This window comes from Hydra vulgaris, chromosome 05 (assembly GCF_038396675.1).
Source record: "Hydra vulgaris chromosome 05, alternate assembly HydraT2T_AEP".
NCBI classification, from domain to species: Eukaryota; Metazoa; Cnidaria; class Hydrozoa; order Anthoathecata; family Hydridae; genus Hydra; species Hydra vulgaris.
The window spans coordinates 9,724,688-9,751,524 of record NC_088924.1 but is presented as its reverse complement, the minus strand read 5'-3'; the positions used below and the strand labels follow the sequence as shown (position 1 = coordinate 9,751,524).

The 26,837-nt window shown below is 27.2% G+C and overlaps 1 protein-coding gene across 2 annotated transcripts in view; it reads left to right on the top strand.

Moving 5' to 3' along the window:
• The window catches only part of LOC136071840 (uncharacterized), a 118,226-nt gene that overhangs the window by 51,260 nt on the left and 40,129 nt on the right, over positions 1–26,837 (top strand). For both annotated transcript variants that reach the window (XM_065797320.1, XM_065797319.1), the window contains exons 15-21: positions 7,647–13,099; positions 18,114–18,222; positions 18,301–18,389; positions 19,574–19,681; positions 19,767–19,922; positions 20,022–20,120; positions 20,281–20,426. In XM_065797320.1, coding sequence (XP_065653392.1) covers positions 7,647–13,099; positions 18,114–18,222; positions 18,301–18,389; positions 19,574–19,681; positions 19,767–19,922; positions 20,022–20,120; positions 20,281–20,426 — 6,160 coding nt within the window. The remainder of the gene's footprint in view (positions 1–7,646; positions 13,100–18,113; positions 18,223–18,300; positions 18,390–19,573; positions 19,682–19,766; positions 19,923–20,021; positions 20,121–20,280; positions 20,427–26,837) is intronic.

Here is a 26,837-nt window from a genome sequence, read left to right as displayed (position 1 = left end):
AAAAAATGAAAACTCAGTCGGAGTCATCCGCCAAGTCAATTGCAGCAGCCCTCTTCTGAGCAGTTCCAGATGGCCCAGCAGCTCCTTAGCCAGGTCACTTTGCTTTTCACCTTTTTGCACTCTTTGAATGATTGTCTTTTTCTCTTCAAGAGTGAAAACTTTTCTGCTTTTTTTCGCAGGGTTCGACATTTTGAAAAATCGCAAAATCGAAAAAATCGCAAGTGGGAAAAAAACCCAGAAAAAAGCACAAAAATGCATGAAAAATATTAGTGAAACAAGAAAAGAAAAAAATGAAACAACAAAAGCACACCCAGCACAACCATTCACCTCCCAGGCTTCCATGACACTCACAAAACTGAGGGGGAAATGCTGGACGGCGCGCCCGACCTTCACGCGCGTGTGCACGCCATTTGGCGGTTCCGGTTCGTTAACCGAGTTCCGGTTCGTTAACCGGGGGAGGATTTTGGGCAAACTTTCGGTTCGTTAACCGAAAGTTCGCTAACAGGGGGGTTCGTTAACCGGGGGACGACTGTATATATATATATACATATATATATATATATATATATATATATATATATATATATATATATATATATATATATAAATATATATATATGTATATATATATATATATATATATATGTATGTATTTATATATATATATATATATATATGTATGTATGTATATATATATATATATGCATATATATATATATATGTATATATATATATGTATGTATATATATATATATATATATATATATATATATATATATATATATATATATATATATATATATATATATAGAAATACAGTATTGGACAAAACATTTGCAACCAACATCGAACAATGCTAAAAACTGTTCCTAATTTTACATGTCTTAAAAACGAAACGAACTATACTACCACAGCAAACAGTTCAGGAGTCTGGAGTCATAGCTTGCCATGACATGAGCAATCAGCTGACAGGTGACAGCACACAGGCAGAATTTCGTTGATAAGTGCCATTTTGTAGCGGACAAAACAAGTGCAACTTTTTTGGCTTGTTTCATTTTCTTAAGTCTGGTCCGTGTCAACGTCACAGAAGTTTTTTAATAATTAATTGAAGTTTCCAGAAGTTTCCAGAAGCATGCAGAAGCTTTTAGAAGTTTCCAGAAGAAGCATCTGGAAGCATCCAGTAGCATCCAGAAGTATCCAGAAACATTCAGAAGCATCCAGACGCATCCAGAAGCTTCCAGAAGCATCGAAAAGAAGCATCTAGAATCTTCCAGAACAGCTTCACACAGGCTCATTTTACTATATAAGAGACATGTAAATCAACTTGTAATTCAGTCAGTATATGCAAGTCAATCAGTCAGTATTATCAAGACAGTTTATCGAAGTGAGTTTTATCAAAGTGTTTTATCGAAAAACATCAATACAGGAAGTGAAATACAACAAATGTTTCATTGCATCAATACAGTCCACATCCAACCAAGACGTTGTGTTCCACAGAGCATTATTGTATCATCACAAGGTAAATGTAACACGGTAAGCCTTGAGAAGCGTGATTATTTATTTTTATTATTTTTATGACTTCAAGTGCAAAAATGGCTCCCGACAGTCTTGGATTGGAACTAAGAAAGAAAATTATTTGCGATTACATAAGTGGAATGTCACAAAAAAGTATTTGTGATAAATATCGCATGAAAAAATGGACCGTATCAAGACTATGTTCCAATTATCCTTCTACGGGGAAGTTGGCAGCAGATAACAAAGGTGGAAGACGGCGTTCCACCACTTCTAGAGAGGATTCTACGATTGTTAGATCCGTCAAGAAGGATCCCTGGATATCATCAGTCGAGATACAAAAGCAATTAGAGCTGCCTGTATCGGACCAAACAATCAGATGACGTGCTGTTGAAACCAGATTGTTTTCTCGACGCCCTGCAAAGAAACCGCTGATTTCACTAAAAAACCAGAAGAAAAGACTCCTGTTTGCTACATCTCATACTGACTGGAATGTGCAGAAATGGTGAACTGTCTTGTTCAGTGATGAATCGAAGTTCAACATCATTGGGAGCGATGGCATTTGCCGTGTATGTCGACCGGACAGAAAATGCCTCGATTTACGTTACTACCATAAGACAGTAAAGCATGGTGGAGGCAATGTAATGATCTGGGGGTGTTTTTCTGCTAACGATCTAGGTCCAATACATCGAAACAATGGAATAATGGACCGTTTTATATATAAAAATATCCTGAAAGATGTTATGTTACCTCATGCTGAATGGAATATGCCAATAAAATGGGTTTTTCAGCAAGACAACGATCCAAAACACACTGCAAAAGTAGTCAAGCAGTGGTTTCAAGACAACCACCTATCGGTGATGGATTGGCCGCCTCAATCTCCGGATCTCAACCTTATCGAGAACCTGTGGGAGATCGTCAACCGCAGAATTAATTGTGAAGGTGTTCGTAATAAGGATCAACTGTTTGAACAAATCCAAAAGGCCTGGGCAGCGATTCCACAAAGTTTCATTGATCACCTGATCGAATCTATGCCTCGAAGATGCAAGGCTGTGATCGACAACAAAGGATTTGCCACGAAATATTGATAGTGATATACAGCTTGGTCAACATTTTGTCGAGTTGCACTTGTTTAGTCCAGAAGGAAATCAACTTTTTTTAATACTTTTGATTAATTTATTAATTTTCATGTACAAATAATGAACTTTGTGATGAATAAAACTTGAAGAACTTTGTCTCTAAACAGTTAAATAGTTATTTCTCTAAATTGAAAAAATGCAGCACTTTTATATAAAGAAACTAAATTAGCATTATTTGGTTGCACTCGTTTTGTCCGGTCTGTATATATATATATATATATATATATATATATATATATATATATATATATATATATATATATATATATATATATATATATATATATATATATATTTATATATATATATATATATATATATATATATTTATATATATATATATATATATATATATATATATATACACACGTGAGTTTTAGAGCAGTGCCCTCATTATGAGGTAACAAAAAGAGAGTTACAAGCACAATTGATGAATCATGAAGATTCACCGATCATCATCCTAAACAGAAAACAATGTAGCTTGAGTTTACATCTATGTCAGTCAATTAGATAATTCTATGGCTTGAATAAGGCTTTAATATTGAATTAAGTTTGAATATAAATGTAATTGTAATTGTTTAATTGGAAAATAAAAAAATAAATTGCTATTTATTTGTAAAATATATCATTTTATTAATTAATTTCGTAATGACAAAATAAATTAAATAAAAAAAAACATGGTTTCTTTTATAAATGTATTTACCGTAATGCCATAAATACATTTATATATTTTTTTAAATATGCGGTAAATGCATTATATAAATGTATTTACAAAATGTCTTACAATATATCATATTTGATGCATGCATTATATAAATGTATTTACAAATATATTATAATATATCATATTTGATGCATGCATTATATAAATGTATTTACAAATATATTATAATATATCATATTTGATGCATGCATTATATAAATGTATTTACAAATATATTATAATATATCATATTTGATGCATGCATTATATAAATGTATTTACAAATATATTATAATATATCATATTTGATGCATGCGTTATATAAATGTATTTACAAATATATTATAATATATCATATTTGATGCATGCATTATATAAATGTATTTACAAATATATTATAATATATCATATTTGATGCATGTCTGAAATTGCTTCTTTTATATTGCTCAATTTTCAATGTTAACACAAATTATTAGTAATAATAAACATAATGATTTCTCTGTTTGAAAAAATTTAAAAACTTAAAAAAAGTTTTAAACAGGCTCCTAAAAATATTTTTAAAAAGTTCAGAAAATCAACAATGCACTAGCCCACAAACTTTTGGAGCATCGTCTATAACAATAGTTCATCAGGAAAAAAACTATCGGGTTTAAATGCACTATTTGGATAATCCAACAAAAGTGCAGACTCTTTCTATGGGGGTAGTGAAAACAACATTGAAAAGTTTTAAAAAAATTTCTTTTTTAGCAATTAGTTTTCTTGCTTTCCTGTGCATTGATAAAAGCAGTAAAGTTTAACATTTGAAAACAAATTAAAAAATTATTGATGTTTCTAGCACAAAAAATAAAGTATTTCTTTAATTTACTGAAAAAAGTCGCAAAAAAATTGTATATCAAAAAACGTTTTTATTTTTGTTATATTCTTATCTGCTTTTTTCTGCGACTTGTATCAATTTTGGTAGTGGAAAATAACAAACACCCTAAAAATAAGAAGAAAGCAAAAATAGTAAGATTTTAGCATATATTATTTTTTTGACACCACTTTTTTTTGTAATATTCATTTTTTTTTAATACTTTATTTAGATTTTCTTTGTTTCCTATTTTATTTATTCTTTGTTACCTTTCTTTGAGTATTGCTGTTTTATTCTCTATAGTTTCTTATAGCTTTATTTTGCCGCAAATTCTTAAAATGCTTACTATATAAAAACGTGGTCAAGTAAAAAATTACTTTAAGTAGGACGAACAAGGCGTGTGACTGCATACACTTGCCGGGAAGGCTTGCATATTAAAAATACTTTAATCTGCAACAATATTTAAACCTCTGTAAAGTGGTATACTATTCTCTTTTCAATAGATACAACAATTTTTCCCTCTCAACTGGACAATCATCTCTTATTGCACTTACCAAATCTCATTCTTATGTCTTGTCAAGTTTGCCCAAAATTCGTTTTTTAGATTGCTTTATGCCTGACACTAATAGACTTGTTCCTGTCTCTCTGAATTATGGTCTTTTTTTAAATTTGTTTCAATTTTATGTAGAAATTTGAATTTTTCGAAATAGGTCTCATTTAATTTATTTATTTTAGATACAACTGCTACAAAATAATATTCTGTGAATCTAAAAATAATTTGTAGACTATGGCAGTCAAATTGTTTTTGTGCTATTAATATCAATATTTTTTAATAAATGCTTATCAAGTCTATTTTTAAATTTGAAGAAATTGTCTGCCTAAAAGACTTCTTTAGGAAGTTGATTCCAATAGATAAAGATCCTATTTGTGAAAAGGTTTTTTCATGGTTTGCTTGATGATTTAGTGTTGGTTATTTCTAATTACTTATGCAGGACCTTGGAGCTGATTCCAATATATTTAGTTTATTGGGACTTGCCGATTTACTAATATAAAGCTGTTAGAGATTTTAAAATAATTGATTAACGTTCCTTCAATTCTTCTATTGTTTAGGTCAGTTAAACCAAGGGTACTGAAATCTTTTTCTTAAAGGTAGTTAAACCAAGAATTTAAAGTCTTGATTCATATTTAAGTTTGCATAAAGCCGGCACTAGTTTAGTAGCTTGTCTTTGAATTCTTTCAAGATTTTCAATGTCTTTTTTTCTTTAAGGATTCCATGCTGAAGAAAATGTTTCAAAGTGATGTCTTACAAAAACTTGAATGATTTAACGTTCCAAACGAAGGTTCTTTTGATGCAGTTTTTTGGCATTTATTTTTTTTTGGCATTTTGTTTGTAGTTATAAAACCAAAGTTGAAATGAAATGCTATCCCCATTGAATTATTTATGATTGTAATTAATTTTTTACCATCGGCAAAAAGCTTAGTATAATGTGTCATTATTTCTGAGATATCATGAATAAATGCAACAAAGAATAGATGTGATAAACTAGAGCTTTGTTGAACTCCACTACTCTCTGCTCTGCTCTCTGGAATTATTCATCACTACTCTCTGCTTTCTTCCAGCATGCAATACTAAATCAGCATCATGCAGTACTAAATCAGTGAGCTTAAATTTAGCAATTCAGTTATGTTGTCCAATGATTCTAATAAGTTCATCAGACAATGTTTATTTCTAACAAATCTGTGCTGCTGTTCAGAGAGTAATTTTCTGTTATTTAGAGAGCAATTTTCTGTTGTTTAGAGCAAATTTTTTTTCTTAATTCTTTCCATAGTTTTACATTCTACAGATGTGAGCGTGATGGGTCTATAGTTTGATGGGTTTGTTATGCTGCATTTTTTGAATACTGGCATCAGTTTACTTCTTTCAATCACAGTAATAATGGAGCCTACTTCACAATAATGTGTAAAAAATTTTATAAAATATTTGAATAGCTATCTAAGCAGTTTTTTAATAAATATAAGGCAGATCCTTTCAAAATTAGCTTGTTTGTATTCGTTTTGCAATATAAGTTCTTTTTTTGATAATTGAGCTCTCGGGGAGGTAGTTGTGTCATTTATGTTTTGTCTTGTTCATTTTCTGGGATTCGGTTTATTGTTAAAATGTTTTCAATGTGTGTTTTTCTTTGGTTTTTTTGTTACTTTAGATAGTGTAAGCCCTTCGTTGACTATGTTTTTATTTTCAAAAAGCTTTGACCAAATATTTTTTATTTAAACATTTTTGTCATTGTTCAATTTATCAATAAATAATTATCAATTTATAACAATAAATAATTGTAACAAACAATTAACATAAACCATAGTTACAAGTTAAAATAATAAAAAATTGCAATAAAAAATTATTCATTAATTTAAATTCATTTTATTGTAGGCTGTGCAGCCGTGTAACATTGATTGCCTAAAACGTATATAATTTTTTTATGCAGTAGCAGACAATAATACAATACAACTATATCGATTTGTAATAATAATTAATTGTAAGAAACAATTAACACAAAACATAACTACAAGTTAAAATAATAAAAAATTGCTTTAAAAAAATTGTTTAAATAATAATAAAGAATTAATTATTAATTAAATCAAATCATTAAATTAATATATTAAATTTTGCTTATTATTTTTTATTTTATTTTATTAATTTTTTTTTTTTTTATTTAACTAACAAGTGTGACAAATCAAGAACTAAATTCTTATGAACCAAATAGTACTTTACATTACAATTATATGTATATATATATATATATATATATATATATATATATATATATATATATATATATATATATATATATATATATATATATATATATATGTTCATTTTAACTACTATTTTTTTCTTACGCTGAAAAATTAACAACAATAAAATTCTTATGAACAAATACAAAAAATAATACCTTGACTTACAATTATAAATATATATGTATAAGTATATATAACACAAACAGAAACTATAGAATACTAATAATATGAACACCATGAACTTTTACAATTTCACTATATATGCAAATGTAAATATGATATGACAATACAACCACTATCTTATTCTTATGCTTATAAAGACGTCTTATGATTTCTTAAAAGTCACTTTATAAATCCTACTGTCAAGTAATTTAAGTGAACTTTGAAAAAAAACTTTGAACAAGAAACTTGTGTAAATATTAGTAAGTCGAATTTGTTAGGATTTGATTCTTAAGATTATGTTTCTTAAGATCTGTTAGGATTCTAAAATCAATTAATTCAAGATTATTAGAGAATTTGAATTCAGTTTATTATTACTACTTTGTTATGTCAATTAAAGTAGTGAAAGTAAGTTAGTAGTCAAACAATTGTTAAAGGAACATCAAGGTACTCATAATTTTTAATTTTTCTTTTGCCTTTTTTTTTTTAGAAAAATATTTGATCTATCCAATCTAAAATCAAAGTTAACCAATCAACAACTAAAGCCAACAATACAAAAAAATAGAAGTGTTCAAACTCAAAGAGGAGTCGATTCATTTGTTAAATCTGATGTTTTTATTGATGTATTGTCTTGTTGTTCTCAAATTAATTTAGTTTTGTCTCAGGATAAAAGTAAGTCAAATTTTTGCTATCCTGCCATTCTCCGAATTCCTTTTCTTTCCTCAAAGCAATATTTTACAGCAACCCAAAAAAACAATCTACAAAAAGGTAAAGAGGTAATGATACACAACCTAGCTCTTTGTGATCTAATATTAAATTGGGTTGTAATTTTTGATGGAATACATATTTTTTTGAATAGTTACAAAAATAAACAAAAAAATGATCAAATACTGAAAGATAATTTATCTGAAAATCAAAGATCTCATAATAGCAAGATCCATGGTACAAAATTATTAACAACAGTGTTTAACAAAGAGTCATTTTGCACCACGTCAGTCTTTAACCAGGCATCATGTCAAACACCACCAGTATTTAGTCGACCATGTTGTTCAACACCAGTGTTGTCAACAAATGCAATGAATTTTAAAATGTTGCCAAAAATGGATCAAGTTTCAAAACCTTTAATTGAAAAATCCAAATCACCGTCTCATTTTACTTTAATGAGAAATGATATTAAGTATTCCACCCAGTGCCCAGCTTCCAGTAAAATTAAAAGTTCTATCAAATCAAATTATACAAAAAAACTAGATAAAATTAAAAAAAAATGTTATTTATCTAAAATGACAATTAAGTTTTTGAAATCTTTGAATGATAAATCTATTCAAAGTAGTAGGTTTTTTGAAGATGCTAGTGTTAATTGTAAAATACCATATTTTAACTTCACACCATGTTGCACAGGGTTGGCAAAACTTGAAAAAATTTCTGCAAAACAAATGCGATCCAGTTATTCAACTTCAAAAATAAAAAAACCCAGCTTAAGCAATACTGCATTTGCATTAGCAGAGGATAAGGAGAAATTTCCATTAAAAAATTTATATTCTGGAGATGCTTTAAATTATTCCAAAGGTGCTTTATATTGCTCTGGAGATACTCGTATTCACCATAAAAAGTCTTTTAAAAATACAGAAATAAAAAGATGTAGTTCAAATTATATCTTTGAACAACCTGCACCAAAAAAAGTGAAGTTTTCAGTGCCATTCATCAAAACACAGGATGTATTTCAAACTTTGCAGGGGGAAAGCAAAAAAGATGCTGAAGTTAAAAGTACAAACTTTCTTCCTTCATTTTTTCACAATACATCTCAGATTAGAAAAAAAAATTTAGAAAATGTGTGTAACTCAGTTTCTGTATTTGAACCTAAATTGCAACACAATTTTTTGCATAAAAAAGTTAATAACACAAGACAGTTGCAACATTGTTCTGAAATGATTAAAAACACTTATGTCAAATATTGTCCTCAGACTCAACCATGTTCTTCAACACTACTTTGTCAGTTTTCAAAAAATATTTTAATTTCCAGTAAATCTTCAGCTAAAACGGACAAGCCAAATGTAAAAAATTTCCGAAATACACAGTCTAGATATCATGGGACAGTTATTCAAAAGCATGAAGACAATTTAAAAAGAGATTTGAGAAGAAGAGAACAAGAGAGCAAGAATTTAAAACGTTTGTTAAATTTTTTTGACTTTGATCTCTTTGATGCCAATCAAACTCAAAAAAGTATGCGCATTATTGAGATTACAGATAATCTTGATTTGTATGTTTCCCAAAGTTCTTTAGTTAATAGAGATTTGAAGATTGCAAAAGAGTCTGTTTTTAAATCATCAAAAACTGTCCCTTTTAGTAACGATAGCAGCTTTTTAAATACACCTTTACACCTTTCATCTAATTTTGATAACAATAAAATGCAAACCAAATTTTATAATAATGCAGTTAAGTATCCTTTCAAGGCTCTTAACAATACCATGGTACCCTTTGTTGATGGTATATTCTTTCCTGTTGACGAAGCTTTGTCAACAAGACCAACTGCAAACAGTAATTTAAATTTAAAGAATAAATTAACTTTAACATCATTATCTTTTCATGATGAAATAGCTACAAATCATGAAATCTTTAAATGTAACAAAACGAAGTGTTTAAAGTCCTTTAAATTATCTACAAAACCTTATCAAATACCATATCGATTATGTCTAGATCAAGGAAAAAATATTTTTAAATGTTCTTATTTTAACAAATGTGCTTTAAAACCTGCTTTACAATACCTAACTCCAACAAATTTACATAAAACATTGCTTACACCTCACAAGATCGTTATTAATAACTTAGTTCCAACAGTTTCAAAACAATCAGTTTGCAATGTAACTGCTTCAGAATCTACATCTATTGACAAATATTTTGTTAATAAACTAACTCTACAAGTTTTGCATCAATCAGTTCACAATAAAACTAATTTAAAGTGTTCAACCTCTGACAAATGTGTCATTAATAAATTAGTGTCAGTTTTACAACAACCAGTTCATAATGAAAATGTTTTAGAGAGTTCAACCTCGGACAATTATGCTATAAAAAACCCAACTCAAAAAGATTTACAACAATCAGTTTATGGTGAAAATGCTTTGTTAGAATCATCCACTTTTGGTGAAATGGCGCCTTTGACTATTGACAAAAAAAATATAGAGAATTTAATACCAGCAGATTTTCAACAATCTGATGAAAATGAAATAACATGTTCAATATCTAACAAACCTTTTGTCGATAAATTTATTCCAAAAGTTTTAGATCCATCAGTTTGCAATGTAACTCCTTCAGAATCTTCAACTTTTAAAAAAAATAATTTAACTATACCAGTTTTACATCAATCAGTTCACAATGAAACTAATTTAGAGCGTTCAACTTCTGTTAAGCCTCCTATGGATAAACTGATGCCAACAAAATTGCATCAACCAGTTTATGGTGAAACCTCTTTAGACTGGTTAACCTCTTTTAAACTTCCTATGTATAAGTTAATGCCAACAAAATTGCATCAACCGGTTTATGGTAAAATATCTTTAAAGTGGTCAGTCTCTGATAAACCTCCTATGTATAAACTGATGCCAACAAAATTGCATCAACCAGTTTATAATGAAATTGTTTTAGAAAGCTTAACTGCAGATCAATATGTTATAAAAAACCCAACTCAATTAAATTTGGAACAATCATTTTATGATGAAACTGCTTCATTATCTACATTCTCTGAAAAAGCCAATAGTAATAACTTAATTCCAACATTTTTAGAAAAATCAGTTTATGATGAAACTGTTTTAGTGTCTCCAACTATTAACAAAACTAATATGGAGAACTTACTTCCAACAACTTTTCAGCAATCAGTTTATGACAAAACTGGTTCAGAGAATTCAACCTCAGACAAAACTGTTATTAATAACCTAACTCCAATATCTTTAGAACAACCATTTTTTGGTAAAACCACTCCATTGCCCTCAACTTTTAACATAGAGAACTTATTTCCTACAATTTTTCAGCCATCAGTTCATGATAATGCAAAATTAGAATGTTTAATGTTTAAGAAACCTGTTTTTGGTAAACTGATTCCAACAGTTTCAGAACAATTAATTTACAATAAAAACACAACTACTTCAGAACCTTCAACTTTTGATAAAACTAATAATAATAACATAACTCTACAAGTTTTACAAAACTCAGTTCATGATGAAACTACTTCAGAGTGTCCAGCCTATGGTGAAGAGTGTGAAGCCTATAGTGATAAACTAATACGAAACATTGTAGATTACAATTTACCTTCAAACGTTGTAGATTACAATTTACCTCCAATCGTTTTAGATTACAATTTACCTTCAAACTCTGACAAAACTATTATTGATAAACAATCACCCAAGATGTTTCAACAATCAGATTGTGATGAGATTCCTTACCAAACTACTATTAGTAAACAAACTGATTTAAAACCTTCTTGTCAAAAATTAAATTTGTATTCAGCTAATCGTGATTCTAAACCAAGTGAGATTCTGTTTAAACTATGCAAGTTTGGTCCTAAAGAAAGTGTTTTACCATCTGAACCAAGCATGCTTTTATCTTCATCAAAAAAAATAAAATCAATCCCGCTTAATACAAATTCAATAAAAAAATGTTTTAATCTCAACGAACCTAATTTTACTGGGCATCATAAAAATAAACTAATGAATGACTTAAAAGAATCCTCCATAATGGATAAAAAAACACACAATGCAAAGTGCGGTGAAAATGTCCAGCCTATCCTAAATAGTGGAAAAAGAAAATGTACTAATAAAAACAATGAAAATAAAACTGCAAGCAAAATGATGAAACAAACTTCAACATTCAAAAATTCAATAGAAATAGAATTAAAAAGTTCTACATTTGCTAATTTGGAAACAGAAAGTTGTATTGAATTAAACAGTCAAGCCAATAATAAAACAACAAAACTTCAATGTGAAATGGATGGGCCTAGCCCTGCTACAACTAGTTCAATGACCAATCAAAAAATATACGATAAACTAAGCAGTCCAGATTCTGTACAAAAAAAAAAAGTCAAACAATCTAGAAAGAGATTGTTAGAGAAAGACAGTTCAAATAATGCAAAGAAAATTATTTCTGCAGTGTCTTGTGTTGAGTCTGGTCGTAGAAGTCAACGCAGCGCTATAAACAACACAATTATGAGAATCAGAGAATGTCAGAAGAATGATCAATATAACGAAGATGATATGCAACATAAGTTAGCAGGTAAAAATGTTTGTTTATTGAATAATACCGTGTCAGAAATCCAATCATTCATTTATAAGAAACCCAGAAGTGAATTACCAATCAATTCAACAGCTGAAAATCTTTCTCCTCATTATCGTGTACCCTTTAATTACCACAGTAACAAGAGTAAGCAGTCTTTTTGTCACACTACATATCAAAACAATGTTTCACCTAATTATATTCAATTAAAGACCATAATGCATGACAAAGTCCAAACAGGTGAACAGTGCACTGATGCATTTGTAGAAAAAGCAAATGAAATCAAAAGAGATGAATTGGCTTCCTCTCCACACAGTGTTTCAATAACTACAGTAACTAAAGATACAAAAACATCAAGGTCCAATAACTCTTCAGCTTGCCAGGTGTATTTGTTGCCATCAGCAACCTTGAAGGATGTTGCAAAATGTTTAGAAAATAAAAACAGTTATAGTAAGATGTTTGACATAGTTAATATAATTGGCCCAAAAGAAAATTTATACGAAAGTCCTGTTAAAGTAGTTTTAACTGATTGCAATAAATCATTTCTAAATTTAAAAGACCAAACCTTTAAATCACCACTGGAAAAAGATGTGACAGATAAGGCAATAAAAATAGACAACCTTGTTACAAATCAAAGAAAAAACAGATTTCGTTTCCCAAAAAATTTAGATAAACTAAATGGAGGTGGTATGATATTTTAAATATTTTTAAATATATGATAGTTTCAATATACATCATACATTACCTAATACATTACTTATTATATATTTACGTATTATTTACTACTGCAGATTTAGGACTGCACTAATAACTATATATATAATTACATATTATTTATTACTGAATATTTAAGACTGCTTTTATAGATATTTATGTTTTTGAGACCTAAATTTCTAGAAAAGTAAATAAAATTAAAAACAAACACACACAGATGTGTGTGTATGCATAAAAGTATCAATAAATGTGTATAAAACTATCAATTTAGCTGCAAATAAAATGTCATGGATAATTTCATACTGAAATAAACATTTGTAGGAATTTCATTACATAAATTGACTGAGGGTTTGGTCCAGGGTAGGCAGTATCTAAGTGTTAATAAAATTTTTTTATTTGGATTTGGAATTAACTAGTATTTTAAAAATTAAAGTACAAAAATTAAATAAATGGTACCAATATAAGAATATGTTAGTACCATGCTGACCTAAACTCACCTCTCAAGGTTTACAAGTATTTTTATTCATTTAAATTTTTAACATTTTAAAATTTTTACTAACTCACTCAAGCATGACTTTAAAACACAATTCTTGGTGAAAAAGTCTGCTGCATGTATCAGCAATTTGACAGCAATACTGCAGCCTTTAGAGTTAGGATAGGCATTTGGTAATGCTGACCTAACTGCTACCATGACAGCACCTGAGTTTGGCAAATTGTTGCAGCCTAGTTTTTATGTTGAGGTGAAAGTATTATTTTTTCTTAAATATATAATTTTTTTGAAATATATCTAAAAGAAGAAAAATCTTTTTTATGAAAAACTTATATACAGATGTTTGTAAGTTTTTTTGATTTTTTTTATTTCAACTAATTTTTTTTATTGATAAACAATAATATTTATTGACAAACGTCTTCAGTTTTCACTGTTTATAATTTACTGTGATCATTATTAAGTTCATTTGCTCAATTTAAAAAATTGATTCTGTTTTACATTGCAAATAAATTAAGTAATAAACAGGTTAAAAAATGCTTTATTCAAATTCTAAATAAAATAATTTAAATAAATGAAGCAAAACAAAATTTAAAAACTTTAATTTAAATTCTGAACAAATAAATAAAAAAAAAACAGCAAAATGAACTTTTTTTTTTTAAACTCTTAATGAAAAAGCTAAGGTTTATTAGAATTTAAAAAAGATAAAATTTTTAAAAGTGAAAGATTCTATATATATAGGCGATATAAGATCATTAAGAATGCAAAAGACCTAAAATAGAAAAGAATTTAAGCAAGAATATAAATATAACATTTTTTGGACTTACTAAACCAAGATAAGAGATTCAACAAATTTACATTAAATAAACTTCAAAATTTACATTAAAAAAATGTTTAATATCAAACCAAGTATCAGACAGAAGAAAACTGTTGATAAAATATTTGAGTGAAGACACGCGATGGAATGAGATAAATACACACGATGGGGCTATGATTGAGATAAAAACATGCATGATTGGGATAAAAACATGCAATTGGGCAATGATTGAGATAACTATTTAAAGTGTTTATAATCCATAGTTGTTTATTTGATTTAAAAGTAAGACATTTTTTATTTGTAAGTTTTATAATAACTAAAAAAGAATTCAGTATAATAGAGTTTTGTATCATAACAAAAAAGTACGTAATTACTACAGTACTTGCAATATTAATAAAACCATAGGTTTGCAACATTAAGAATAAAAGAATTACACATAAATAACCTTTTTTGTTGCTGTTATAGATACTTAATGCACACTTTTAATGTTTTAGGCTGCTTATATTTTGTTTTTCATTAAATCAAAGCCAAACTTTGCACAGGTAGTTTAACTATTTCTGGTAACTATTACAATAGTTTCATGACATTGATTTAAATATATTTTGTTGTAAAATCATTTTTCAAAGACCTCAGCTGTGTGACAACCAACCCCAGCCACGTGGTTGGTTGTCACAAAGTGTGGTGTAGGTTGTCACATTTTTTGGTATGTTTGGATTATAACCAGTTAATGCAAATTTAAGTACAACTTAATTTTTAATAGTTTTGATAATAATAAATTTATTCTACACAAATCTCTACAAATAAGGTTTCTGCGCAGAGAAGTTGAGCGAGGTACTACCAGGGACGTGGAATAATCTTAATCATGGAATAATCTTAATATAAATAAAGAAATTATTTTAAATTAATTATTATGAATATACTGAAAATATTAGTTTTCTTTCAAAATTAAAACACAACTTATAATATAATAAGCGTTGTTGAAAATGGTGTTTTAATTAATTTTGTAAGAAAAACTGATTTTGCAAATAAACTGCAGTAAGCCTGGTGTGCATTTTTTATGAGCCCATATTTTCAAGCTGACATTGAATCCACTGTTCTCTTTATTTTGCTATTAGCAAATGATTTAAAACAGTGGATACATAAATATTCTTTATCTTTTATTTCTTTTTTTTGAATGTTAATTTACCTCAAGGCCGAGGAGGCTACTTAATTGTGGTTATAACCACTTGGAAAATTCCAATACTTGCTTGAAGCCTAATAATATAACCCTCTCTCGACTCCGAAACACGAACCTTGACAAACAAGGCTGCTGCCCAGAGAAATCTTTTTGATGCTCATAGTGTGTTTCAAGGTACCCCATGGGTGGGGTACCTTGAAACAAATTTCTAATTTTACATTAAATAGTCTCACAAGTTTAATCTGTTATTTTTTGGTAATTTATAAATTTAATTTTGTTGATATAAATTTATTCTACAAATTGAACCAGTTGCGTAAAAAAAAAGGCGTTAAAAAAAATTGTTACAAAGTAATAACCAAAAGTGTGTCATGGTGCCCCACTCTCCCCTAATTAATTTTTAAAAAAACCACATTAACTTTTGAATGACAATTATGTTGAAATATTAGTTACAAAAGTTTGAATGACAATTATGTTAGATATAAGCGCTATTTACTTATGAAAAAAACTCAAATAAAATTTTAAAATTTATTGTTTTTATTTTATTGTAATGATTGATTTTTTCGCTTGGAAAATTCCAATACTTGCTTGAAGCCTAATAATATAATTTAAGCTTGAAGCCTAATAATAAAATTTAATTCTTATAAAAAATATATGATTTAATTTAATAAATATATATATAATTTAATTTTGATTAAGTTTGTTAAAGTTTATTAAAATTAATGTTAATACTTGGGTTTAACTTTACTGTCAAATTTATTTTAAAACATTACTAAACATTGTTCAATATTAAAATTTTATTTATTCTTAAAAATAATAATTCATTTTTTTGCAATTGTTTTTTCGGTTTTCCTTCCTAAACATTGTTTTATTACTCAAAATTAGATTTTAAATTAACAGCTGCATTAAAACTTTGCACAAAGCGTAAGTTAAACTTTTTTTTTTATAATGCAAGTTAAATCACAGCAATTATTTTTTAATAATTGATATATACAGCAATATAATTTTAATAAATGATGTTTGGAAAAATAAAAATCTTTGCTTTCACAACAAAATCGTTAACAAAATAATAAACTTTTAATAAATAAAGTAAATAAATTAATGTAATTTTTTTATTTGTTACTCGCTAATTTAAAAAAAAAAAAATCATTTATGCAAAGCCACAATTAGAAATTTAAGAAATAATAATTTAAAAATTCAAAAATTTAACATATTTTAATTCATTTATGCAAGTGTTGAGAAAAGAAAGAAATTTTTTAATATAAAACATTTTTAAAAATGTAATATTGAATTTAATTATTTAATATTAAAAAAAAAATACAAAATAAGCACTCCCTTAACAAAAAAAAAATTGTCATGCTTTGAGGGGGGAGGGGTTGGTGGTTTTGTACGGAACTTGTTATAAAAAAGTTACAATGTTTTGACAAGGGGGAGGTAGGGATCTAAAATGGTCAAAAATTGCATGACATAGTTTATGGATGACCCCTAACATAATTTTACTGATTTTATGTTTAAACAGGTCCAGATGTGTTTGTTTTGTTTATTAGATAATACCACTTCTAAGTGTCGGTTATTTTTAAGCATAAACAAAAATAGTTATATCGTTCAAATTTGATCAAAAACATATAAAAGTATAATGAATTGTTAAAAATGAAGACTTGGTAAAAATTATATCATGAAAATTGATTTCATCAATATATATTGACATTATTTTCAATTAAAAAAAAAAACTGTTTTCAAACTTTTAAAGGGTAGCATGTATGTATATATATATATATATATATATATATATATATATATATATATATATATATATATATATATATATATATATATATATATATACACACCTTCTTGCTTGGTTGTTTTTAATTTTTACCATAAAATGTCAGTTTTATGTTGTTTTTTTTAAAAAAAAAAATTATTTTACAGACCGGAAAAAAATTTAAAAACTTTTTATAAAAAGTTTTTTTTTTATTACTTGATTGGCTGCCTGCCCTAACCAAACCCTCAGTCAAAAATGCGGCACTCCGTTGCTAGTCAGGCTATAAGATATTCAATGTAGCAGCACTTCCTTGTAGCAGCAGGCAATAAGATAGTCGATGTAGCAACACTCCGTGCGTGTTTTACAGTAAAAAGATAAAAATAAAAACATTCTAGTGTTTCATGTTCCGTTTTTGTGATTTTTTTAAAAAAACATTTAATGAATTAGTTTCCTCAATTAAATTAATGCGTTTTGTTATAATCTAATTTTAATTTCGTCAGTTTAAAAACCATAGACAAGCTATGAGCTGTTTATATATATATATATATATATATATATATATATATATATATAAATATATATATATATATATATATATATATATATAAACCATAGACAAGCTATGAGCTGTTTATATATATATATATATATATATATATATATATATATATATATATATATATATATATATATATATATATATATAAAATAAGCTATAAATTTTTATTTATTATGTAAATATAGACTCGTATCTTCAAGTTAATTCTTGCAGTTACTATCCTGATTTACCTTTTTGCATTGACTGCCAATCAGATGCTGGAAAGTCATTTTGTCGTTTCATCATGTTTAGAAGGTTTTTTTTATTTTTAGAATTGATAGTTTTTTTTCTACAATAAGTTAATTTTCAAAGCAGTGTATGATTAACTTTTAGATTGGACTCGGGTAAATCTAATGGCTTTTGTACACCTGATGATGCTGTTGATAGTGATCTTTTACATTGGATTTTTGACCAATCGAAAAGTAACTGTTTTATCTTGTTATTGTTTATTTAATAATTATTGATGGGTAAAAGTTACTCAAAGTCCATATGTATCTAATAAAATTTTTTTTTTGCTCTACGCTATTTTGTAATCCTCAGTTTCAATTTTTTTTTATTAATAATTATTTTTAATTAAACAGTTCTTGTTAGTCGTATTTTAGTAGTCAATTAAATTTTTTTTCACCTGAGAAAACAACCCAAAAAATTAAAAAATACCTAACTACTGATTATCATAGTGGATGACTCAAGTAAGACATATACAATATTTTAGTTGAGAAAAATTGGAGGTTCCATCCCCTGCTTGAATATAGAATAGCTTATTTTAAGTGTACATGCTTTTAATAAAGCCTGATATATATTTTTATTATATATATATATATATATATATATATATATATATCTTTATTATATAAATATATATATATATATATCTTTATTATATATATATATATCTTTATTACATAAATATATATATATATATATATATATATCTTTATTATATATATATATATATATATATATATATATATATATATATATATATATATATATATATATATATATATATATATATATATATATATATATATATATATATATATTAAAGATATTTCTTTAGCATCAAAATTTGCATATGTAAAATGCTCTAAGCTCAATGATTTATCGCAAGGCCTGATATATATATCTTTATTATATATATATATATATATATCTTTATTACACAATTATATATATATATATCTTTATTTTATATATATATATATATATATATATATATATATATATATATATATATATATATATATACATATTAAAGATATTTCTTTAGCATCAAAATTTATAGTGCATTCTTTTTTATTATTATCTTACTAGACCGTCCCTGTTTTTTTACACAGAGGTTGTCACAAAAGTATAAACTAAAAAAAATTATCAGTTAATTATGAAACTAATGAAATCAGTAATATAGGAAAAAAATTAGAATCTAAATACATCTTTTAAAATTTGCTTACAGTCTTAGTTGTATTAAATGTAATTGTACATGCTTTAAACACAATACTGAATTAAATATGCCACTAAATTAAAACTTGATATGTTAGGAAGAAGATTGCTAATAATTGATGGTAAAAAAAAAAAAAAATTTTAAAAATTATTTTTAACTTGATAGCTAATCTTGATACTAATCTTTGCAAGCAAATTCTTGAATATGTTGGAACGCAGTTTCAAGAATTAGTACGAGAAGAAGCTTTAGCAATGAATTGGGGTGGAAAACCAGGTAATAAGATTGAGAATTTTGAAATCATTTTTTCAGTTAGTTTTGTAATATATTTAATAACAATTTATTTTTACTTTCATATTAGGTGCAACAGCCTGGAAGAGGGCAGTGCTTCAAGTGCGTGAGATGTGTGATATTTGTGCGACAACTATGTTTAATACACATTGGACATGTGATAGATGCGGCTTTGCTGTTTGCTTAGACTGTTTTTTGAGCACACTTAATTATGAAAATAGTAAAGGTTGTTTTTACGCATTACTGTTTTTAATAAAATATTTGTTCATTAAAAGAAGTTTTAATAAGAAATTAAAAAAAATCTTTTTTAACTTGAATGTTTCAGGAAAATGTAACAGTAAATGGCCATTTTGTCAATACAATGGTGAATATTTTTTTCACAACACTGAAAGTCTTACTGTTACTCAGATTATTCCAAGAAAAGGTTTTTACGTTTTTAAATTTTTTTTTTATTATTTGATGCTCTTAAACATATTGTATATAATTCTTTTTTTTTTTTTTTTTTGAAAAGTAAAAAGTTATAAAAGGACAAAAAAAAATATCTATAACTTATTTATAACTTGTTATTTTGTTACACTTACTAGTTTTGTTTGATCTTCGTGATGATTTACTTCAAGTATGCAGGCAGATTGGATTGAAGTTTTATGACTTAGATCTATTGGAGTTCTCACATTCCAAAATTAATTTAGATCTAAAACCTTTTGCTGCTGTTCCAAATAGTACAGAAATGGTATGTATATAAGTTAAAATGTTTCTAACAGTTTTAGCTTTTAATTCAAACTAGTTATACATTAGGTATGTAACGCAAGTGTATTGGAGGTTTAAAACAGCGATTTAAAATTTACTTTATTAAAATTAATTCATATTATAGCACATCAAAGATTTTACTATGCATCAGCTCAAGCTTCTAAAGGTCTGAAGTTTGAAATGATTTTCTCCGATAATTTCAAATCGGAAATAAATTGAAGATCTAAATTTAGGACGCATGCTATTAAACTTAACGCTGTAGATATGTACTCATTTCGAGATTATTAGTGCTTAAGACATTTAAAATAGTATCTGCATTTCTGAAATGTAATTTGAACCGTTGGATGCATTATTTGGGTTATCATTATTAATGTGTTCATATAACTTATACAGTCCCTGACCAAATTCTTAGGTGCACTATAAGATTTTATTTTTATTTTTTACTATCAGATGATACTATAAAACTTTTTAGATCTTTTTTTTTTTAAACATGTTATAACCTGTTTTTTAACGCAAATGAAAAATTTCGTTATAGAAAGTATATGTATTTATTACCTCTAAAAAAAAATTTGAAATTAATGCAATTAAATGTTAATACTTTTTTGTCACTTTTAGCCACAATTACAGCTTTAAATCAGTGATATCATTACAAGACTGTTCTTTCTTTTGTATTTATGGATGATTCCAATCATGAATGATCTTTTCTAAGAGTTGCGTTTGAATATGTTTTTAATAGGGTTCAAATATGGGTTATTACCTGACCATTCCAACAGAATGATATTTTGCTCTTCCAGTTTGTTAAAAAAGCTGTGCTGTGTGGCAAAAACTGTGTTCCGGTTTGTTAACAAACTGTGTTGTGTGGCAAGAAACCAGATAGCACACACATGAGTTAGATCATCATTTTTTTAGTTTAGGTTTAACCATCTAAATGATGTAGTCAGAATTAAATTTTTCACCATGACAAAGATGTACAAAGCTTTATTGTTCAAAATTTTAAATTTGTTTTTATTGCTAAAGCAGACCTGATAAAAAACAGATATGCAAGGTAAATGTTTGATTACCTTGCATCTATTACAAACTTGATTTTCTTTGTTATTAGTTGTATGCTAGCTTCAGAAACTACTCTTTTCAGAAACCATTCTTTGAGGTATTATGTCGTTTGATGCTAATTTAACATTAGTAAGGGCCTTTTTTAACTTCAGTTTTTTTTACATGGCAAAAGATGCCAATAAAGTTTATTTTATCCATATTGAAAATTTCCAAATGATTATTGAAAGACAGCACACAAAATAAACAAATAACTGCATACTGTAAAAATACAGTTTAAAAACAGTTTGTTTAAACAATGCAGTTTATTTTTAATTAAATACACAGTATTGATTACAAGAAGAAAAAAAGGTCAGATTTTCTCACCAGAAATGCAGGAGATGTGGATGTGGGAGATTACCTGACTGAAACAGGTTTTTACTTGTTTACATTTGTGTATCAATTGGTTTATACTGTGATGCCATACATTAAAAATAAATAGAAGTTGGAAATTTATAAAAAATCTCCTAAATAAAAAGCCATTACATCATATAACATAGATGTAAATATAAAAGTTGCATTACAAATTACAAAAGTAGTAATTATTAATAAATTGTTGCTTTTAATAATTTAGACAGGGACTCTGTGTGTGTGTGTGTGTGTGTGTGTGTGTGTGTGTGTGTGTGTGTGTGTATATAATTATAGGGGAAGTTTGTGTAACTAGGGCCTCCTTGCACAGTGGTCCAAACAGTGGACATTGCTCAAAAATCAATCTTATCAAAATAAATTCAAGTAAGTTGTTATTGAAAGCCAAATAAATTTCTAGTTCATTAAAACAAAAATTAATTCAAAAGCATGATTTGCTCAGGAAATATACTAGTTTGAATAACGTAAATTTATTGCAAAAGATAGGTAATAGGTATAAAATGATACATAAGAGTCATTTTTGACATTATATAAGAAAAAATGTCACTATACAAGCAGTGCTAATGTGATAATTGTATGTAGAAACAATCTTAGACTCAAGTTTATGGAAATGTGAATTTAACTTCATAGATTATTGCACAAAATTTTCTTTACATGTTATACCTAATGAAACAACTAAAAGTTAGCAAAATTTTAGTTTTTTAACTAATTTTCATCAGAAAAAATAATTTATCTCAAAAAGTGCTAAGTTGGCACTAGTAAACCCAGATGCTTTTTAACTAAATTATGCCAACTTCGCACTTTCAAACAAAAAAAGTAAAAAAAATGACTCTACCCTTTTAGTTTAAATTTTCGTAAAATCTATTAAAAAATACTAATGCAAATAATTTTACATTATTTTTTACATATTTTTATAAAGGGAAGATGTGTTCAGTAAAAGTGTATGTCTAGAAATAAAAAAAGGAATAAAGCCAATTTTAACCAACACCTCTACCCCCCCCCCTCTTCCCTCTAGCCCTCTTTTCCGTTAAACTTTTTTTTGACCAAATTAAATGTAGTTAGTATAATCATTGATAAAAAAAATATTGCAGCATTGAAATTTGTTTTAAAATGAACTAATTGCAAGAGATAAAATCAAAACTGAGGGCTTTTTGGTGTTTATAGTGATAATATAATATTTTTACTTATCACATAATCTTGTTTATATTTTGAATTTTATTATTTTAAGTTTAAATCATTTTAAAAAGTTATTAGATAATGAGTCAACAAAAATATTTATATCTTTAGTTTAATAACAATGAATTTTAATTGCTGAGAAAAATAAACAGCGAAAAACTAATTCTGAAAATATAACAGGTTGTATACTGATAATTGCTAAGGCATTTGGCTCCAATGAATTGACATTTGCACAAAAAGTACTAGTTCAGAATAGCTGGCAAAGATCTGCATCTGGAGAAAAACAAACTTAAAAAAATGAGCTATTCTAGCATACAATTCAAGGTTGGCAAGGAAACCTTGTTTGAAGAGTATGTTAAAGAATAACTCTTTCAATAAGTTTCCAATAGAAACAATGTCAATTTAAACAATTTGTGCTCTTAGTAGGCATTCATATACAAACCAAAACTCTTTCAACTGCTGCACTACGTGTCACGCTGATAGAAAAAAAGGAAATAGTCTTATAACTAAGACCGGATTTTTGATTAAAAAGATATAAAACCAATAGTTTTTGATATTTAAAACTCTAAGTCTGATATATCAGTTTATCTTTTTTAGGGGTTACAGGCATTTTTTGTTTCCTACTTGTATGTTAAATAAAAAAGGAAATAACATGCACCAGCACCTTGTCGAAAATGTATATTTTCACTTTAAATAAAAAAGGAAATAACATAGTATTTTATTATAAACAAAAGTAAAATAAATACTCCAGAAGTTCCATTCACTTTAATTGCAGAATAAAGGTTCTGATGCTAAAATAGGTTTTTAACAATATGTAGCTATGAAAATAACCGTTTTTTAAAACTTGCTCATCAATTACAGCTGCATGGTTTAATGATACTTCCTTGATTTCTTTTCTTAATACAAACTATTACTCCTTGACTTTCTAAAATTATTTAACAACATACATTAAAATTTTAAAAAGTTTCATTATTGTAATAAATAGTATAGTTTAAGATAACATGTCTCAGCAATCCTTATGTGGAGCAACATTTAATATTTACAACAAGCCTTCAAGAATTGCACTATGCATCCCTAAGCAAAAATTGCACTATGCACCCGCAATTTTCCTCAAACATAAAAGTTTGGGATTCTTATGTTTCAACTTTTCTGACAATAAGTTTTTTTTTTTTTTTTTGCAAGCATAAAAAAAACATACTGTGTTGATTATGTGAAAAAACCTCAGAAAGTCAGATTTGGCTACCACCACCAGCACCTAAAATGTATCATTAATAAAATTAAACAATAATATTAAATATCTAAATTTAAAGATACACATAGCTTTCTTTAATATTTACCTTAAGAACAGTTATCAGCTGAATCTTCTTGCGGTATAGCTTTTATACCTCTTGCATTTTGTTCTTCTTGCAGTATAGATAAATGTCAGGTGCCATAAATAAATAATTAGCTGTATCCCTAGTATTTTCGGCAAAAGAAGTTAAACATGCATGACCTACTTGTGCAGTTTTATTGGCTTTGTTCTTGGCTTCAATGGCACTCTCAGACAAAGAACCTAATGGATACTTAAAATATTTAATAAAAGAAACACCATGAACTATCATTTTATGCACAGACTGTGACATTTGAATGGCTTTTAAAGACTGATCGTTAGAAATGAGACCAAACAGAGGTTCATATTTCTGCTTGAAAATTTATAGTTTGATCTATTTGGTATTTAAATTTTAAATTCTTCCAGTCACAGATGAGTTATTAAAGAATTTTCGTGCAACATTGCCAGTATTAGATGTACCACTTCCCTTCCTGACAAAATATACCCTTATTTTTAATTGTATTTTGAATAAGTGGCGGAATTTTTTTTTGTTTTCAATAAATTCTTGGCTGTTTTTTGCTGGAATGTTTAACTGCTGTAAGTTTGCAAGCAGTATTGAAGACCCACTCCATGCTGCATATACACAAATGAAGACTGAAAATTCCAAGTTTCAATATATTCTTGTCTACAATTTTATCTTTATTCCGAATAGTTTCCAAATTAAACTTCTTAGGACTTGCTTGACATACATGACAGCACTGAGATGCTAAATTTTTTTAAAGCATTTTTGATACCACAGCATTAAATGTTTTACCATCATTCATTGTGGTATAAATAGTTGACAAACTTGAGTTTATAACAAAAGTATTGTCATGAAGTGGAAACTTAATATTCTCTAAGGACAAAATTTCATTTTGTAAATGTTCAAACTTCTCTTAAATAAAACTAGCAGTCTCTTTGACAAAACAAAACATAAAATGACGGGTTGCATCTGGACTATTTGGATTACAATTTTTCCATATTTTCTTTTTTCCACTTCGAATCTCCAACAGTACAAACACTATACTATACACAGTGGAATCATCCACACCTCTCTTCATAGTTGCTTCATTCTGAAACTCGGATTGGTCACACTGACCATCACCTCCCACTTTGCAAAAAACATATATGTTAACACGCTCCTCCTGTGCTAAAACTTTAATAGAATTATCTTCATCCTCCATAAGATACTCAAACTGAACTAAAAACTGAATGTTTGATCATATTGAAGAGACTGCATTTTACTTCAGTTTCTGAATATTCCACCTGCCCTGGATATGTCAATTTTTTGTATTTTTTTAACTTGGTTAAACCTGGAGGAACAAGATGATGATTTTGTGTAACAATTTTCCTAAATTCAGCCCATGTTCTGTCTGTTAGTCTCAAACTACAGAAAGTATGCAATAAATTTGGACCATATAAAATAGACCTGGGTGCAATAGAGGGATTAAATGCAAACCTTTTTACAGCATGTTGAAGTTCTTCCAGTTCTTTTCCCTGAAGATTATCAGTTCTTTTACGTTTCATCCTACTCGTGAGTTCTAAAAAAGATTTTCTAGGTTTTGGTGCTCAAAGTACAGTAAATATATCTGATTCAGGTGTTCCCATTGTTACAGTATTTCTCTCAAAGCAAGTATAAAATGTGTGTACATATATATATATATATATATATATATATATATATATATATATATATATATATATATATATATATATATATATATATATATACACACACAATTTATATATACACACACAATTTATATATACACACACAATTTATATATACACAACTTATATATACACAATTTATATATACACAATATATATATATATATATATATACATACACGCACATGCACACACACACACACACATATATATATACATACACACATTATATGTACCTGTTTAATTTCAGTCCAAGAGCTTCAAGTATTAATTGGCCCTCCTTCATTTTTTGTTCACCCTGCTTAATGTGCTGTTTACCCTGCTGAATCAGCTTTTCACCCTCTTTTAAATTGAGCTGTCTCCATATTTCCTTATCTGTTGACTGTTGATCAGAGTATTATTTTATGCTATTTATATATATATATATATATATATATATATATATATATATATATATATATATATATATATATATATATATATATATATACACACACACAGTCAGTCACAATAGTTTTCGTACACCTTACAATTTAGAGAAAACACTTAATAAAAACCATTTTAAATGCAAAAAATTAGTTTTATATCAAAGTAACAAGAATATATCATACAAGAAATAAAAAATAATTAACTAAATAAAAATATTTATTTGTAAAACTGAAAAAGTTTAATTTTTGAATTTATAATATGTCACAAAAGTTTTCGTACACTAAACAAAACTTGTAAAAAAAACTAGAATATGAAAAA